General features: G+C 36.0%; 1 protein-coding gene across 5 annotated transcripts in view; it reads right to left on the bottom strand.

Moving 5' to 3' along the window:
- CCDC30 (coiled-coil domain containing 30) overlaps positions 1 to 18,959 on the bottom strand; it is a 145,749-nt gene that overhangs the window by 36,681 nt on the left and 90,109 nt on the right. For all 5 annotated transcript variants that reach the window (XM_051987909.1, XM_051987910.1, XM_051987911.1 and 2 more), the window contains 4 exons: positions 14,709 to 14,860; positions 12,044 to 12,206; positions 11,000 to 11,112; positions 253 to 394 (listed from right to left, as the gene is read on the bottom strand). In XM_051987909.1, coding sequence (XP_051843869.1) covers positions 253 to 394; positions 11,000 to 11,112; positions 12,044 to 12,206; positions 14,709 to 14,860 — 570 coding nt within the window. The remainder of the gene's footprint in view (positions 1 to 252; positions 395 to 10,999; positions 11,113 to 12,043; positions 12,207 to 14,708; positions 14,861 to 18,959) is intronic.

Here is an 18,959-nt window from a genome sequence, read left to right as displayed (position 1 = left end):
AGAATAATAATCACTTGATCTCCGTTTTGACTGAGAATAAGAGCTAATGGGCTTAAGCTGTAGCAGGAATTTTATATTAAATGTAACCTAAATATAATTTAGCCTTTTTGCCTTTGTACTCCCGGTGCCTAGTACAGGGGCTGATACTCATCAGTCACTTAATAAATGGAAGAGATTGACTTCCTTTTCTAAAAATTCCCTTATGCCTACCACCCATACCATCACGGTGCTGCACACTTATTTTCTTCTCACCTTTTCCATTAGTCTCTGCATCTCCTCAATTTCATTTTCTAGTTGTTTAATCCTTTCATCTCGCTGTTCCACTTCATTTGTCAAACGTTCCTTGGCTTTTCGAAGCTTGGCTTTATGGTGATTGTGTTTCTCATTATAATTTCTGTGGAAATAAACATAAGTGTATAACCATATGCCCAATGTCAGGATCTACTTTGCTCCCTCACTCATCTCCTTAATTGGCCTTTCTATAATCTTTCTTTCCTAGAGATCTTGGTAGCAAGTATTGACCTTTGATTTTCCTCATATCTGCCCCCAAATTATATGGGGAATGGAACCACTAGTATTTCCCATAAAAGAGGGCAGAAAGTTCAAGCTCTTTGTTAGTTCAAAATGCAAAAAAAAAAAAAAAAACTGAATAGAAAAACAAAGTGGATAAAATACTAACACTATTCAGGTTTTGGACATGCATTAGACAGATAGTCCATCCAACTAATCCATCAATATGAATATCTCAGGTAACTGTTACAGATGAAAATTCCTCAAAATTAAGTAGGAGAAAGCAATTAGCTTGTATTTCTTATTTGAGAAACTACAAACAGCTTTCAATGATCCTATCATCCCTACCTGGAATGAATTCCTTGATGCTGCCTTATAGAATTCTTATTATCTCCTTTCAAGGTTCATCTTAGCTATCATTTCCTCTGTGAAGCCATCTATGAATCCACTGGCAATTCTTCCCTTCTCAAATTATCTTGCCTTTATTAATCTATGTTCATGTTGTATTTCCCCACACCTTCCATAGAATGAGTTCCTTGAGCAGAGGGACTGCTTCTTTTTGGTTTTTGCATTCCTAGCACACTATCTTCCTGGAACACAGGAAGCATTTAATAAATGTTTATTGGATTGAATTAAAATTGCCTGCTGCAGCAAAACCTATGTATTTAATACCAGTTTATTTTCTGGTGATACCACATGACTGAAAATCATAGAGCAGAGTCTGGAGAATTAAAAGTTATAGATAACTTAAAAGGCAATGGGTAGCCTATGGCTACACCATAACACCAACAATGATGTGCACTTAAAATACTGGGAAAGGCTTTCTTTATCTAGGAATACAAATGAGGCAGCAGAGCAAATTGGTAAAGGGAATGGGAGGTAATAGACAAAAATCACAAATGGATACAAGTCATGAGTTGAGAACAAAAAGGAAAGCTTCTAACGCTTTGGGAAGATCAACTATGAGAGATTTATAGGAAATCATGAACTAGAATCACACAGAATCACACAGAAGGTTTGGATTAGTTTTCATCTATATCAGTCAGAGAAGGAGCCTCACCAAATGAAATTATAGTTCCATGAAAGTTACCAAGGCCCAAATTATAAGAACTAAAAGATTTTAGTGCTCATTAACCTTCATGTATTCAGAATTATTATTATTTTTTTTGGTGAGGCAACTAGGGTTAAATGACTTGCCCAGGGGTCACACTGCTAGAAGTGTTAAGTGTCTGAAGCCAGATTTGAACTCAGGTCTTCTTGACTTCAGGGCTGGTGCTCTATCCACTGCATCAGCTAGCTGCCCCTTCAGAATTATTAAAAAAAAAAAAAAAGATCAGAGAGGCCAGTGATTTGTGGTGGGCAATATGATCATAGAGATGTTTTGACCCCAGGGACTGGAGGGGTTAAGCCATTGCTACTAGGGCACCTCAACAATCAGGTCTAACTTTATTTCACCTGAACAGTGACTTATGAAAATATAATCTTTCAACCCCTGACCCTCCTGACTCCAGAGAGCATCTAGTCCCATCGATTTGAACAGAAATACTTAATAAAAATCTCCAAGTAGCTGCTAAGGGAAGAGTTATGTGGCAACCTCAGGTGATTTTTAAAAATAACTGAGGTTTTTATACATAAAGCAAAAAAATGGTCATCATACTCATCTGTCCAAAGTTTTCAGTGACTCCATATTGCTTTTAGAAGAAATGTCATTGCCTGGCATTAAGATACTCCACAATATGGTGCTACCTTACCTCTAAAACCAGCCTATCTCAGAGGGCCATCCTACAAGCTCCACAATCCAGCCAAAAGGTGCTCTGCTTGTCCATCAAACACACACAACATTTTCCTAAACCTATATCTGTGTTATGCTAGCTTCTACTCCTCAGTACCCCTCCCTTTCCAAACTCCCTAGCTGGTAAACTCAGACCATCTCACTAAAGCCCATCTCAAACACCTTTTCTGTCCATCAATCATTAATCACCTTCCCATACATCACTCATATTAAGCTAAGTGATGCAGGGCACAGGGTGCTGGGCTTGGAGTCAGAAATACCGACAAATACAGTCTCAGCTGTGACTTTGGCAAGTCCCCTAACCTCTGTTTACCACCAGAGAAGGAAATGGCCAAACATTCCAGTATCTTTGCCAAGGAACCCCCCTGGAGAGAGGTCATGAAGAATTAGATATGACTGATATGAATGAACAATCAACATGTAGACCTCTCCACTTCCCTCATCACATCTTATTGTATGTCATGGTTATTTGTGCTTGTTCTAGCCCTGACTAGATTTGCATAGTGGTGATATTTGCCTTATATTTGCTGTTTTATGAATTTGATTGATTTCTAATCATATGAAAAAAATGCTCTAAATCACTACTGATTAGAGAAATGCAAATTAAGACAACTCTGAGACACCAGTTCACAACTCTCAGGCTGGCTAACAGGATAATGATAAATGTTGGAGGGGATGTGGGAAAACTGGGACACTAATACATTATTGGTGGAGTTGTGAGCTGATTCAATCATTCTGGAGAGTAATTTGGAATCATGGCCAAAGGGTTATCAAATCGTGCATACTCTTTGACCCAGCAGTGTTTCTATTGGGCCTGTGTCCCAAAGAGAACATAAAAAAGGAAAAAGGGCCCGCCTGTGCAAAAATGTTTGTGGCAGCCCTTTTCATAGTGACAAGGAACTGCAAACTGAGTGGACACCATCAGTTGGGGAATGACTGAATAAGTTGTGGTATGTGAATAGTATGGGATATTACTGTTCCATAAGAAACGTTCAGCAGGCTGATTTCAGAAAGGTTTGGAAAGATTTATATGAATTGATGCTGAGTGAAGTGGCTAGAATCAGGAAAACACTGTACGCAGCAACAAGATTGATGACCAACTGTGAAGGATTTGGTGCTTTTCAACTATGAGGTAATTCAAGCCAATTCCAATAGAGTTGTGATAGAGAGAGCTATCCACAAACAGAAAGAGGATTATGGGGACTGAATGTGGACCACAAAATAATATTTTCATCTTTTTTATTGTTTGCTTTTTTCTTTTTCTTTTTTTCTTTTTTTGATCTGATTTTTCTTGTGCAGCATGGTAAATGTGAAAATATGCTTAGAAGAATTACATATATTTAACCTATATTGGATTGCCTGCTCTCTAGCGGTGGAAGGGCATAGGGAGGGAGAGAGAAAACAAGGTTTTTCAGGGGTGAATTTTGAAAATTATCTTTACATATATTTTGAAAAATAAAAATCATTTTATTTTTAAAAATGAACTTGGCTGATCTTGCTTGCTTCTACACAGAGAACTGCCAATTCTATGATTCCTCTTGCCCTTCAAAACTGTCTTTGAGTCATCGAATTTGATCTCGCTTGCATATACAGGCCATGGAGTACCCCCTTCCCATAAGTCCCCAGAAAAATCTACACCAAATTGTAGGAGTCTGTAGGTCAGCACTCACTCAAAACTGTAACTCAACTTTGGGTTGGACATGCTTCTACACAAAGGGAAATTTCTCTGGTGGGTATATTGATTGAGAATGAATTGTGAGTTTGCACTCATCCATCAACAAAAGCACACATTCATTGTCTTCCTATTGGGTTTCTTTCTCTCCTCTCTGAGTCAGACATATTCTCTGCAAGTAGCCACCAGTTCTGCCCCAATTTCCTCTCTTCTGGAGAGCTATGAGAAGTAGTTCAGGGTAACTCGCATAACCTGGACCAACTATCCAGGAAGAATAAAGGAAATATTAAATAAAGAATAAAGAAGAATAAAGGAAGAATTAAAACAAATGAAATCTTGAAGTCTCCTGTCACTATTGTTTTATTATCTATATCTTCTTGAAGTTCAGATGATGTTTCCTTTGCAAATTTGGATGCTAAGGAATTTGGAGCATATAAATTTAATACTGATACTGATTTGTCTATGGTTCCTATAAGCATTATATAGTTTCTTTATTTTCTTCTTTGTATTTTTTGAATGTTTACTTATGCTTTGTCAGCATGACTGTCACTCTTGGTTTTTGGATTCATTTAGTGAATAGTAAATTTTTCTCATCCCCTAAGTTTTATTTTATGTCCCTGTTTTTTAAATGTGTTTTTGGAAAGCAACAGATTGTAACAGGGCATCATTTTCTTATCCAGTATATCACTTTTTTTCACTTTATTAGATTATTTTATCAAAATAAGTTAGGTTTATATCTGAGGAAAAACAAATGGAAAGAGTAGGAATGCCGATCTAAACTATCAAAAAGACTGAGTGGGATCTACTAACCAGGTGTTGGGCACACTGTTACTGCTTAGGTGGGAAGAAATAAAGTGGACAGATTCACTGTGAGCCAGAGTGGAAGATATGTGGTAATCCAAGAAAAGAATCATTCCTACAGGAACTGGAGAAAACACTTTATATGTAGGGTGGCATTATGATTGGGACTCAGATGTTCAGCAACAGAAGTGGACTGATTCCAGTTAGAGAGGCAGATATTTGCTGACAACCTAGTAGGTGAGAGTCCAGAATAATCAATATACTGTTGTATAATACCTAGACCTTAGAAGTAACTCACATCTATTTCTGGGGAGTAGTAACTACAGCAGAGACGAGCAAAACAAAACAAAACAAAATAAAGCAAAACAAATGTAATTCAGTAGGAAGACGAAGAAGTAGACAACTTTTCAACAAATAAATATTATGGTACAGACAGGGAATAGAACTATTGACAAAATAATAATAATAATAATAATATACTGTAGTAGAGCTCTAACATGGGGAAATGAACCCTGATTTCTTCCATTTTTGGTAGTTAACTAGGATTTATATGGTATTTTCAAGTTTGTAAAACACTACAAAGGTTATCTCATTTGAACCTCACAATAGCTGTCAGATATTATCATGCCCATTTTATAGGAGACTGAAACTAATAGGGTTAAGTGACTTGTGAGGGGTTACATAGCTAGTTAAGTGTCTTAGGCAGATTTGAATTCAAGAGGATGAGTCTTCCCTTCAGGCCCAACATGTTATTCACTGTACCACCTGGAAAACATCATTAAGATCCACTAGATTAAAACCGTATCTACTATGATAACTGATTATTTTGTGCACAGGTGGACAACAGGTGAATAAAGTAAAAAATATGCTGGAAAATATTAGAGAGAAAGATCAAAGTCTTACTGATTACACAGTAGCCTCACATATATTTCAAATAAACAAATTATTGGTTGTGGTAAATATCAAGTAACACTACAAAAAGATTTCTATTGTATTGAATTACTTTGGTGTTTCAGCTTCTGTTTATTGGTAAATTATGTCCTCTATAGATATCCATCACAATGAAAATGTAAGTTTTTTTTCCCAAACTGATTATAAAGAAGAAGTTTTAGAGAAACATGGATATTCACAACATGAGAGTGTGAATGGTTGTAATAAAAAGTGTAGTAAGGCCTGTAGCCTGGGACAGTAGGGACTAGTCAAGACAGATTTCTCTCTATATCCCAGGCTCCACAATGGGAAAAAAGAGGCTTACACTTGGAAGTCACTCTTCTTCTCTCGAAAAGGTAGGACATTATTGTTAAATCTCTCATTATTCACCAAGATGTATTAGCTTTAAGGAGATAAATGCAGTTTCTATTTGGTTTCAACTCTAATATATGAGACCAGTACATTTTCATTTACATGATGGCAGTGGAGAAAGGGTAGGTGATTTGGTCAGGAAGATGAAAGCATTCAGATACCCTGGTGGTGAAGCTTCACAAATAGTTTGGAGTAAAAGATGGAAGTCTGCCTCCCAAGTAATAAAGTGTTGCGTTCACATAGCCTCCATTGGGTAGTCTCCCAAGACAGAATAATGCGATCAGTACCAACCAGGACAAATCACTGCTCTTAAGCCTCTGGGGACTGTGGCTTCTTACTTGTGCTCTCTAGTAGTTGAGTGGTCCTAATAACAGATTTCCCAACCTGATGACACCTTTTAATGTCTATAGTATGAGCAAGAAAGACATTTGCTGTGGGGATCACAATATTCGGGTCTCCTGAGTCACTATGATACCATCACTGGTTTCTAATATCTTATCACATTTTTGAACTTCCTTCATGGCTTTCAATCTTGCTGATGATATTGATATTCTTTATTCATTCTTCAAGGGCCTTTATGACTATATAAATATATATATACATATATATATGTATATATATATATATAAAACATATAAATATATAAATAACAGCTGACTTATCCATGAAAGATATAAATAGCATGTCCACATTTGTTCTGTTTCACAATATAGATCTTCTATATATTTCTCAGAAACTTGTAGGAAAGTCTGTACTTGCCCTAGAAGAGCTCACATCCTTCTTGCTGCCCAAAATACTAACATTCTCTACCTAAGTCATAAGGAAATCACTTATTTTTCACTTTAGAGAAATGAACCCATTATTCACAAAGATTTTGCTACAAACTTTGACCACTTTGTAAATGTTTTCATAGCCTATCCAGGGAGTACTATTATCACATGTCTCCATGTAGTCATCATCAATGATGTTCTTCAGAATTTTGCCATCTTCAGCACGACTTCAGTTGTGCCATTGTCCCTGATCTGATCCTTTGGCTCTCAGTGCTATAGCTATAAGCTAGCAAAGAGTCACGTCAGAAATTAAGTACTCCGTGGCTTTTGGTACATTTGTATTGATCTCACTTGGCCCTCATGGTTTGTATGGGAAATGGTTAGATAAGCTACATTCATTCCAGCTTTAATCATACCTTTTAACATTTCCATGGAAGGGAATGCTGGACCTACTGCACATATGACATCAATGTTTTGGACACTGATGGGCTCTAACTTGATGTCTAGATGATTCCAAGGAATGTATGTATTCCAAGGAAACTGTCTATCATGACTGGGTGACTGCCATGATTATAATTCTTAGATTTTCTGGCTTTTTCTTAGTGACTTTTGTCTCCTTCAAAACTACTGAATACCTTGAAGGATAGAATGCCCTCTTTATGCTTCACTCCTCTGATTACAATTTAAAAGACAGGAAATAATTCTGGATCATTCACAGAGCTCTGACAGCCTCTTTATATATGAGAGCAAAAACTCAAAATAAATACAAAACTAGAATAAAGAATAAAAATGAGATAAATGTATGACATGCATTAAAGCATTTCCTGTATGACCTATTTAAATAAATAATGGATGCTAGAAAGTGGGAAATGAATGAAAAATATAAATACTGATCATAACAATTTCTTATATAAGTTTAATCAATGTAAATGAATACTATAATGAGGGTGTAAAAAAAAAGCCTAAAAACCGCCTAAGTCAAGAAATATTTAATCTCCATGCTAAATAGACTTAGTAGCCAAGCCAATGTCAGCTTAGAATTGATTCATTGGTTAAATTTTTGTAGAGAAGGATGGTGAAAGATTATAAGTAAACTGTTTCATAAAACAAAGGGAAAATTGAAAAGATAAAACAGTTTAAAGGAAGTGTGATACTTACAATTTAGAAAAGTAACTCTGAAAGCACTTAAAGATGAAATCAAATGTAGGACACCAAATAAAAATGGAAAAAATAAAGTTTTTTTTAAATAACAAAGTCTTTTCATCATCAAGAACAGTATGATGATTACATTTGTACCCTATTGAACCTCACAATTACAAATGTGCTTCTTGAAGAAAGAATATGAAAAACAGAAGAGCAACTAGATGTGAGACTAATTCTGTAGAGGAGGTCCATGTTGGAAATGATATAATGTTGAGAGCATTGAGGGCTCAATTCTCAAACTAAACTATCTGTGGTGTGAGAAAAAAATCTTGTACCTTATTATTACCAAAAAAAAAAAAAAATTCAACAAGGGGAAGACAGAAACATTCTTGGCAGAGCTGTGAATTAGACTAATTGTTCTGGATTTCAGTTTGAAATTATATAAGAAAAGTGATTAAATGGCCTAGACTCTTTGCCTCAAAGAAGTGAAATAGGAAACAGAAGTCCAAATGTACCCAAGTATTCATGGCAGCAATTTGTGGTGGCAAAGAGCTGTAATACCTTTGTGTTTGTCAATTCAGAAATGGCTAAAAAAACTATGGCATATAAATGTAATGTGTAGTAATTAGGCAACCTCTGTCTTAGTTTCTTCAACTGTAAAATGGGGATAATAATATTACATATCTCCCAGGGTTGTTGTGAGAATCAAATGGGATAATATTTCTAAAAGGTCTTGCATAGTGTCTGACACATAATAAGTGCTTAATAGATGCTTGGTTTCTTCCTTTCCCAGACACTGTCCACGCTTGCACTAATTATCTTTACAGCATTTCCCTTGCATAACATCAATATTTTCTTGAAAGCAACTACCTAGTATCAAATTATCCTCTGGGAAGAGGAGATGTGTATTAGCAAGAGATGGGAGTCTACTGATACAACAAAACCTTATTGCATAAAATTTTGTGAAAATGACTTATATACACATCAAAGGCATCCTTTATTAGTATACTAGAAAAGAAAAGCATATCTGGTGCAAATGATATTCTACAGTAGATGACATTTTTACCATCTGAAAACGAACTAAAAAATATGGAAAATACAAGATCCCACTGTGCTTATTGTATGTAGACTTTTAAAAAAGATATTTAGAAGGGGTAAAATGACATTTTAAAGACTCCTCTCCAGTAAGGTATCTCCTATACATGTCAAAATTAGATAAAATTACCGGAAAAATATAATTAATAACAGTAATGGGATAATATTAATAGCTGACATTTGGATAATACTTTATGGCTTGTAATGAATATTACATACACACATTATCTCACATGATCAGATTCAGAAACAACTATATGCCAACTTTCTGATTATTACTATCACATGAGGCATAAAACATATGCCTGCTGAAGGTGTTTACTACTAACATGGAGAAGAGTCAATGCAGAGTCAGAGTCGAAGAGAGAACCTTCTCCTGGAGATGGTGAGTTTAATTTATCCTCTTTGTGGATGACATTAGACTTGGTGCATCAGATCCTGGATAATTGCAGATAATCCTAATGAGATCTTACATATCATAGTTTGGCTTAATTAAGGAAGGAAAGAAATAAAAATGCATAAAAAGAAGAAAGCGTATTATCCAGACAATTGTACAGCTGGATAGACAACCTAGAGAGCATATCTATCTCTCTAGCTATTTATCCACATGTACACATATTTATATATTTATAACTCTATATTTATACTTAGACAAACACTGCAAATAAACAATGATTTGGGCCAAAAATTGAAAGAGGAGGAGAAAAGAGGGTTGAATTGCCTTTGGGAAACTGTCAAGTACTTCTAAAGATGTCAGGTTTTAAATAATACAAAAATAAAATAAATAATAAAGTGAAATGAAGAAGTACAGAAAAGGTGTGAACTACATGTATGCAACATATTTAAAAGAGGAATTATATAGAAGCAGAATGAAGCATTGAAAAAAATACTGGTCATGTAATAAGAATGAGAGACCACTTAGATAGCTGCCTTTCTTCACTGATGTTTATGTGAAGCTAAGAGAAGCTGAGGAAGGCCCTATCAGGTAAGGTAGACTCTCTGTGGCAAACTTAGGGGAGGACTATAAAGAGTTAAGGACAATCATGGATTAGGTATGATCTCAATTTTTGGTAGGAATACACACTAGGATGAAATCAGATTCCCTGGAGTAAAGGATTACAGTAGGTTAAGATGGCCAAAAAGCAGAGAGAGGATTCTTCTAACCCAGAAAGGACTAAAAAGGACTAAAAACTCAAAGCCCTGGAAGGGGCTGGGGAGGAAGAAAAGGAGATCATATTTCTAGCTGAGGAGACAAGAAGAGACTAGTTAGTCTTTGAAATAATTACTTATAGAGGCTAAATAGAGTAAGGAAGAGTTCTTGCCCTAGAGAAAAAATAACCAGTAATGAGGGGAAGTTATCAAGGGACAAATACATAAATGTGGGTGGGTTCAGATAGAGGTGACTCAGGGAAGCACCAGTTCTTAGTTCTGACACTTTGAATGCCAGTAACAGCTTTAAGTTCTAAATTGGAAGTTGGGACCCCTCCCTTCTTGCTCAACTCAAAGCAATTATTGTGTGAACTGGATTTAAAATTTATCTGCTTTCTGGATGAATTGTTATTCTGGATTTATTATTGGCATTCTTATTAAGGCTACTACTATTAATCAATTTTCTTATCTGTAAAATAATGGGATCTAATGAGGCATTCTCTAAAATTTCAATTCTTAGTTCTATGAACTTATAATAATATCGTACATTTACATAGTACTTTACAGCTTTAAAAATCTCTTTTGATTGGATCTTTAAAATAACTTTATGAAATATTGTATTATTATTCACATTTTATAGATAAAAGATAACAGAAGCAAAATGACTTGTAAATAATTAGTGGATAACTTGGACATGAACTCAGATCTTCTAATTTGTAGTTTAATGGATCATTTCTACATTGCATCTTGCTGCTTCTTATTTACCTCATATGGACATCAAGCTGATTCAAAAATTGTCTATATTCTTCTCTTAAAGAATCCTTCTCTTGTTGTAACACAGATATCTTCTCCGTCAGTTCCTGATTGTTTTTAACTTGCTGGAAAACAGAAGAATTTTGTACACATAACTTCAAAAAATTGTTTGGTAAAAATTAATCCTAATGGTCACCTACACAAGTTATTAAGATATTTAAATGATAAACTAAATTATAGAGAGGAAGCAAAAGGAAGAGGAGAACAATATCAATCAGTGGCCAACAGGACTCATTCAAAGTGAGTTCTGTAGCCACAGATAGAAGAAATTAATGTGATATAGTAGATAGAGAGGACTCTATCTGTTGAGAATATATGTGTATTACATATATGGTAGAGGAGTTTAAAAAATAAAAGATAAGGGAGGCTACGCTGGGAGAGGATAGAGGATAAAGGACCTTGAATTCTGGGACCATTAGACACAAAGAGGGAATCAAGTGAAATCATGTGAATGACTCCTGCAAACTATGACCTTCCTCAGGAAACCACAGTTTCATCTGTGTAAGTACTTCCTCAATCAGCACAGATTACAACCCCTCTACATCTTTGTACATGGTCTTTGCAAGTTCCTGTGACTCTAAAATTCATTACCAGCCTTCTGGTAATGAGTCTCTCTGAAGTTAGCTAGGCCAATTGTTAGGTAAGAAACATTGCTGGGAAATCCTTCCAATATGGTAGAACCTGCCAGAGCTTGTATTCCATTGGCATTTGAGAGCCCAGAGTTACCTTCACATTATAATGAGCCTTCTGTGGAGATCGACTTTAATGGACTCATTCACTCTATAAGAAAAATAATTCAGGGAGAATGCGCCATTGCCAAGGAGCTTGTGATACCATTTGTATATGTAACAGTACTTTATTACTTCAAAATATAGATGTTAGATACGATCTAATGGACAATGCTATTAATTTTCTATTGCTTTCTAACTTTCATTGAATAGTTTAGGTCTTTAAGAAATGCAAAAGCAAGGAGAAGCATTCTCTTTTTGCACTTACCTCATCAGATAGTTTTTTTTCATCTTCTAATATTTGAAGTTGGACCTCTTGTTGTTGAATCTTAAATTGTTGCTTAGAATTAGACTGTTCCATAAGAGCCTCTTTAGCATGTAAATATTGTATGTGTTGTTGTAGTTCGTCTATACTTTGATCTAGCAGTTTCCTGTGGGCAGGTTAAAGCACTAAGATGATGATAAAGTACCTCTGACCCTAGAACTTATTCACATACGTGGGGCATAGATATCTAGAGTGAATAGATTTTCCATTTCCCCCGAAACAATAATCTCTGAGCATTCTTTGTATCTGAGTAGTGAGTCTGCTTATTTTCCTCTACTTCTCCAATGTCTGCTTCTATTTACAAGTGGCAGGCTTATCAATACAACGTACTGCTTTGGTCCCCTTCCATATCTATTCCTCCTACTTCTGTGCTTTATTACTGTGAGTCATTTTCAGTCCTTGTCTAATTCTTCCTGACTCTTTTTGGGGTTTTTGCTATTTCCTTGTCCAGTTCATTGAGGCAAACAGAATGAAGTGATCGTCCAGGTCACACTAGCTAGTAAATGTCTAAAGCCATATGTGACCTCATAAAAATGAGTTTTCCTAACTTTTGCTACAACACTCTCTCTATTATGCTACCTAACTGCCCAAATCTGAACAATTCTCTGCTACCACTGGCTTCATCCATGGGATTCTATTCTCATTTTCTAATAAAGGGAGCAAGTCTTAGACTTTGGTCTGTATCAAATTGTACATTGGTGACCTATATGCTAATTATGTCAAGGACAACACTCAGCAAGAACTCAAACATTTTGAGTTAAAACCAAAGAACACTTCAGAAAATAACTGATAAATAATTTGTTAAAATAGTCCATAATAATCAATGACCAAAATCTGGTCCATAAGGCAGAAGTTATATTATTTTATAAAAATAATAGACCAGTGAAATTTCCTGGCATGATTTGTTCCATTTGGTTGAAATATAAAAACCCGCACAAAAGTAAGTTTATCTTTGTCAGAGGGATTTAATAAAGTATAACAATTATTGAAAATGCAAGAAGCTAGTGATCATAATGGCAACTGGTCTGGAGTTGAATATTCTGTATGACCAAAGCAGAGATATGCTAGAATAAGTGCTGATTGGTGAACTTTCAGGGGGAACATTTATATCTTGGAACTGGCAAAGCTACAAATCAGGGATTGATTTAGTTTCTTTGATTTTATGCAGCTAAAAAAAAGTGAAGGAGAAAATGTTAATAATAAGGATTAAACTTAGAAGTGTGTTATGTGTACATTGTTTTTTTCAGTCAGCCAAATATTAAACATTTACCAGTCCTCTGGACTAAGGATCTATTCTACTGAACCAACATTTTAGAACATTTAGAAAGCAGCAAGGCCACTATCATTATCATTCTTTCACTCCAGCTCAACATTGCAACAATAGCCATTAATACATCTTATTAAAATAACATTTGTAGAGTGATTGAGAGGGTCCAGAGTACAATGAACCCTTTTAAAGGAAAATACTAGATAAGTTCAAAATATCATGAATAATATGAATTTTGTTTTATACATGTTTGGGAGATTACGATCTCATTTATTGTTCAGTTTTTTCAGTCATGTCTGATTGTGACCCTTTAGGGGATATTTCTTGGCAAAGATATTAGAGTGATTTGCTCTTTTCTTCTATAGCTCATTTTATATATGAGAAAACTGAGGCAAATAGGGATAAGTGACATGTACAGGGTCACCTAGTTAGTAAGTGACTGAGATCAGATTAGATTCAGGTCTTCCTGACTCAAGGCCCAATGTGCAAAGTACTACACCACTTAGTTGGTCACTATTTCATGTACTATCACATTTTATAAGTTATAGATCTAAGCTTAATGGGACTACTTACTTACAAACAATTCCAAATTTTCTAACATGACTCATAAAAGCCATCCCAGATATCTTAGCTATAAAAAATTTTCTAATTTCTTAATAAATAATGCCATCCTACAATCTGTAATTCTTCCCATATGCGTGTCTGCCAGAGATAATCTATATTTCTATTCTTCATACCACTGACTTCCTACCACAGCACTTAACCTCCCATACACTTTCATTAACAATTCCCTCTCATAGACTCTTTTGTGATTTTCTCTGCTTCTCTGCACTACCCATCATGGTCTTGCCTTGATGTCATCATTCCTAACCACTTCCATCCCCATCCACAACCTTTGGGAGTTTCCAGCAGAATACTTACCTGCTCCTAGGACATGAGTTAGGGTAACTAATTCCCAATGACTTCTGACAGTAGAAGAGGCTGAGGCTGAGGGAAGAGAGATTCTCTTCTGGAGACTGTGACTGAGGCTGGCATATAGAGGTATTCCTAATATCCAAACCCATTTAACCCATAAAATTACATGAAATCATAGTTTTTATTGTTGTGGTTCAGTTACATTTGGGGTAAGTCATTCTCTAGGGGGGCATTTAAGAAGCAAATTATTTTACGATATTGTAAAAAAAAAAAAAAAAGTATTCCAACTTTCAGTGTCAATTAGCCCAGTTAGAAAGTTGGGGATGGTCCCTAAATGTTTCTAATGTTATATTAACAATGCTAGGTTGCGACTTTCGAGAATTCAATTTCTCCTCCCTGCAGAAAATGACAATTGTGTTCCATTACCTTTTCTGTTGTTCTTCCTGATACTGCATTTTTAGTTTGGTCTCATTTTTTCTTGCTTCTTTTATCGCTTCTTCAAGTTGCTTTTTATCTAAAATACAAGCTTCTGTACAGGATTCATTTGCAACTTCTAATTTCTTCTGGAGTTCCAAGACCTTGAGCAGAAAATGATGAGAAAGTAACATTTAAAAACAAATCAGACAAAGCCTGGACAAAGCCTTAAAACAAATGGTGTTATTGTGCCCTCTGGCTAAGTGGCAAATAAAGCCTAAAATTCAGAAATTAAATTCAGAATTTTCTACACTCTATATTGATGAGAAAGTATTTGGCTAGAATGGGGAGGGGGGAGGCAAATTGTGGTATGTCAATGTGATTAAATAAAATGTATTGTAAGAAATGATAAGGGGAATAATGTCAAAGAATCCTAGGAAATCTTGTATGAGCTGATGCAAATGAATTAAGAAGAACCAGGAGAATAATGAACATAACATCAGTTTAGGGTTTCCCCCAAAAAAAACATTTTCTTTTTCCAAATAAATGTAAATATAGTTTTCTACATTCATTTCTATAAGATTTTATGTTTCAATTTTTTCTCCCTCCTTTCCTTTCCTTTCCCCTTCCCTCAAACAGCAAGCAATCTGATATAGGTTAAATAGTAACATCAATATTGTAATGATGATCAACTGTGAAAAACTTAATTACTCTGATCAATACAATGATCTATGACAATTCCAAAGGACTTGCAATGAAAAATGTTATACACCTGTAGAAGACTGAAACTCTGAAAAGGTGTACTTGAATCTGAGACAGCAGAGCACTTAAGGCTAATTACCTATTTAATGTGAGATAATGGTTCTATATCCATATATTTAAATGAAATGGTGATGTGATGGCTCTCCTCACCATTGGTGCTTGCTGAATATGTAGTGGTGAGGTAATTGTAGGCAAGGATTGTAGTAGGGAGAGAGGTCAGAGTTGCTTTGCCGCAGGTGGAAGAGGAGACTTCAGATTCTGGACTCCAGAGTCCAGGATTTATCTTTGGCAAGTCCGCATGGTAACTTGCCTGTCTCCTTCACTTCTCCCCCTAAAGGCCAAGGACTTTGATTGATCCTGACTCTGACTGATCCTGAGGCCCTCCAGAGAGCTAGCCTGGACATTATATCCACCTCCAGAGAGGGACCTGATAAACTCTGTAGATGGAAGCATATTGTTTTTCACTTGTTTTTTTTTTTTATTTTTCATGACATGTCTAAAATGGAAATATATTTTGCATGACTTAATATGTATAATGGATATCATTTCTTGCCTTCTCAATAAGTAGAAGAGGTGAGAAGGGAGTGAAAGAGAAGTAAGAACTGAAAATGAAAATTTAAAAAGTTCAAAAAAATCCATACCCCAGTAAAAAATAAGAAATGTTTAACAAAATAAACAAAAATACAATAAAACATTTTTTAAAAGAAAATATTTGGTATTCTCTCATGTAAAGGTACCATCAATTCGTGTCTGGATGTTAGGGATGTTTTGAAGACTGACTACATACTGCCTATAAAGTATTTCACATTAATTTTGATTTAAAACTTGTATTTGAAGAACATGTACAAATCTGAATGAGATATCAGTGATTGGTTAGAAAGATAACTAGTTGCACTTGGAGTTTAAATAATAATATTAATATTAACTAATACTGATAACATAATACACCATTTTGAGTTGTAAAGCAACTTATTCAGACTTTCTCATTTTTTTCTCACAACAACTCAATACCAGGTATCATTTTTATCTTCACAATATATCTATGGAAACTGAGCCTGATTATATCAGATCACTTTTCCCAGTAATTGATAGCTTTGAAGTGTGTGAGGTGGGACTTGAATCAAAGCCTTTCTGCCTCTGTGTCTGATGTTGCATCTAGTCTGGCAGTTAATCTCATAGTTCAAACAAAACGCTGTGTCTGAAGTGACCAAGAGGCTCTTACTTGCCTCCTCTCCTGGCCCTTTCTCAATCCTCTTCCTTCTTGACCTCTCGATAGCTTTTGAGACTGTCCTCTCGGGGCTTTCATGGTGCTGCTCTCCTGGGTTTTCTTCAGCCTGTCTGACTGCTCCTTTCTGTTGCCTTTACTGGAGCTCCGTTCACGTCCTGCCTGATGACAGTGGCCGTTCCACTTGGGCCCTTCTCTTTTTCAGATATACTATTTCATTTCATCAGCTCCTACAGTTTCAATGATCATTTCTATGCAGATGACACTCAGATCTACTTGCACATCCTGAACTGCCCTCCTGGACAGTGGGATGGCCCAGGAGATAGAATGCTGGTCTGGAGTTAAGAAGCCTCATCTTCCTAATATCAATCCAGCTTCATTGACTTACCAGTTGTGTGATCCTGACAAGTCATATAACAGTTTGCCTCATCTGTAAAATGAGCTGGAGAAGGAAATAGCAAACCAGTATCTCTGCCAAAAAAAACCCCAAATGGGGTCAAAAAGAGTTGGATACAACCAAAAAACAACTGGACAACAACATCTCTCCTGACTTCTAGTTGTACATCAGGAGCCGTCTTTTAGAGACCTCAAACTGCCTTTCCCATAGACATAGTCACCTCACAACCCAGTAACCTCCAGTGGCTCCTTATTGTTTCCAGGATCATGTTTAAATACTGCTTTGCTTTCAAAGCCCTTCATAACCTGTCATTCCTCAGCCTGCTGCACTCCCTCAGGCTTCTCCACCCGGGCCTGAAGGCTCATCCTCTTTCAAGATCCAATAAGCTTTGGTGATCATGCTCCCTCAAGTCCCTCAGTACTGTCAGCCTCCCCTGCCTGCAACAAATGTTTGCTGACTGAGTCCCTTCTACCTTTTCCAATCTCCAAGTCTCTGTAAGCCAGAGACATCGGCCTCCGCCTGTCCCCTGCACCAAACACAAGACTTCTGACTCCTAGTGATTACACTGGCCATCTCCTATGCCTGGAACCCTCTCCTTCCTTATCTCCACCTCTGCCTTCCCTGGCTTCCTTCAGATCTTAATCCCACCCTCTGTGAGAAACCTTTCCTGAGCCTCCCTAAATTTTGTACCTTCTCTCTCTAACTTTGCTCATTTATATCTTTGTTTGATTTGTGATGCTTTTCATGTTTATGCAACCATCCCTATTATATAGGTACAAATTTCACCGTCCCTATTTCAGATAAAGAACTTCATCTGTAGAGAATTTAAGTAATCTTCTCTTGATACACAGCCCCTAAGGGATGGGGCCTGGAGCAACCTTTCACTCTAAGTTTGGTGGCTGATTACAACACACTTAATACTTTTCAAGGTAAAAGTATAAAGCAAACCACAAAGGAGGTAGCTTTGGGACAGTCTGAGTCTTCAATCTGTCTATCAAATATGACAAGCAGGCTGATTTCAGAAAGGCCTGGAAAGACTTACATGAACTGATGCTGAGTGAAGTGAGCAGAACTAAGAAAACATTGTACACAGCAACAAGACTATGTGATGATCAATTCTGATGGACTTGGCACTTCTGAGCAATTCCAATAGATTTGTGAAAGAAAGTGTCATCTATATCCAAAGAGAATACTATGGGCACCGAATGTGGATCACAACACCTGTTTGTTGTTGTTTGCCTACTTTTTTTTTTTCACTTTCATATTTTTCCTTTTTGATCTTATTTTTCTTATGTAACATGATAAATGTTTAAATATGTTTAGAAAAATTGCACAATATATATCCTATATCAGATTGCTTGCTGTTTTGGAGAGGGAAGAAGGGAAAGAGAAGTTTTTCAAAGATGAATGTTGAAAACTATCTTAGCATGTATTTGAAAAAATAAAATACTATTTAAAAAATAAAAGTTTAAATAAAGATTTTAAAAAGGTCTTTCAGATGGCAGATACATTAGACTCAGCCAACAGTAGAGCTAGAGGCAGTAAATAGAAGCTGCAAAGCAACTTGCCTCAATGGCTGAGGCAAGAAAAACTTCCCAATAATTACATCTATCCACATGCCTTGGCATTGTAAACTCTTCCAGATCCAAGGTCTCCAAGGAGAGGCTACAATCTCTTGTCTAGTGTGTTGAAGAGGGGATTTCTTTTTCATTTATGGGCTAGACAAGATAGCAACTGAGGACCCTTCCAATTATGACATTCTGTAATCCTGTAAAGGTCACATTGTGGCTTTAATAGATTCTGCCCTTTTAAATTCATCCTTATAGGGAGGAAAAAGAAGAAAAGAAAAGCCACCCAAAATCTAGAAGCTATGGAATAT

Source organism: Antechinus flavipes, chromosome 3, assembly GCF_016432865.1.
Source record: "Antechinus flavipes isolate AdamAnt ecotype Samford, QLD, Australia chromosome 3, AdamAnt_v2, whole genome shotgun sequence".
In the NCBI taxonomy this organism is placed as follows: domain Eukaryota; kingdom Metazoa; phylum Chordata; class Mammalia; order Dasyuromorphia; family Dasyuridae; genus Antechinus; species Antechinus flavipes.
Note: the sequence above shows the minus strand (reverse complement) of the source record. Positions and strands in the feature narration are given on the sequence as shown.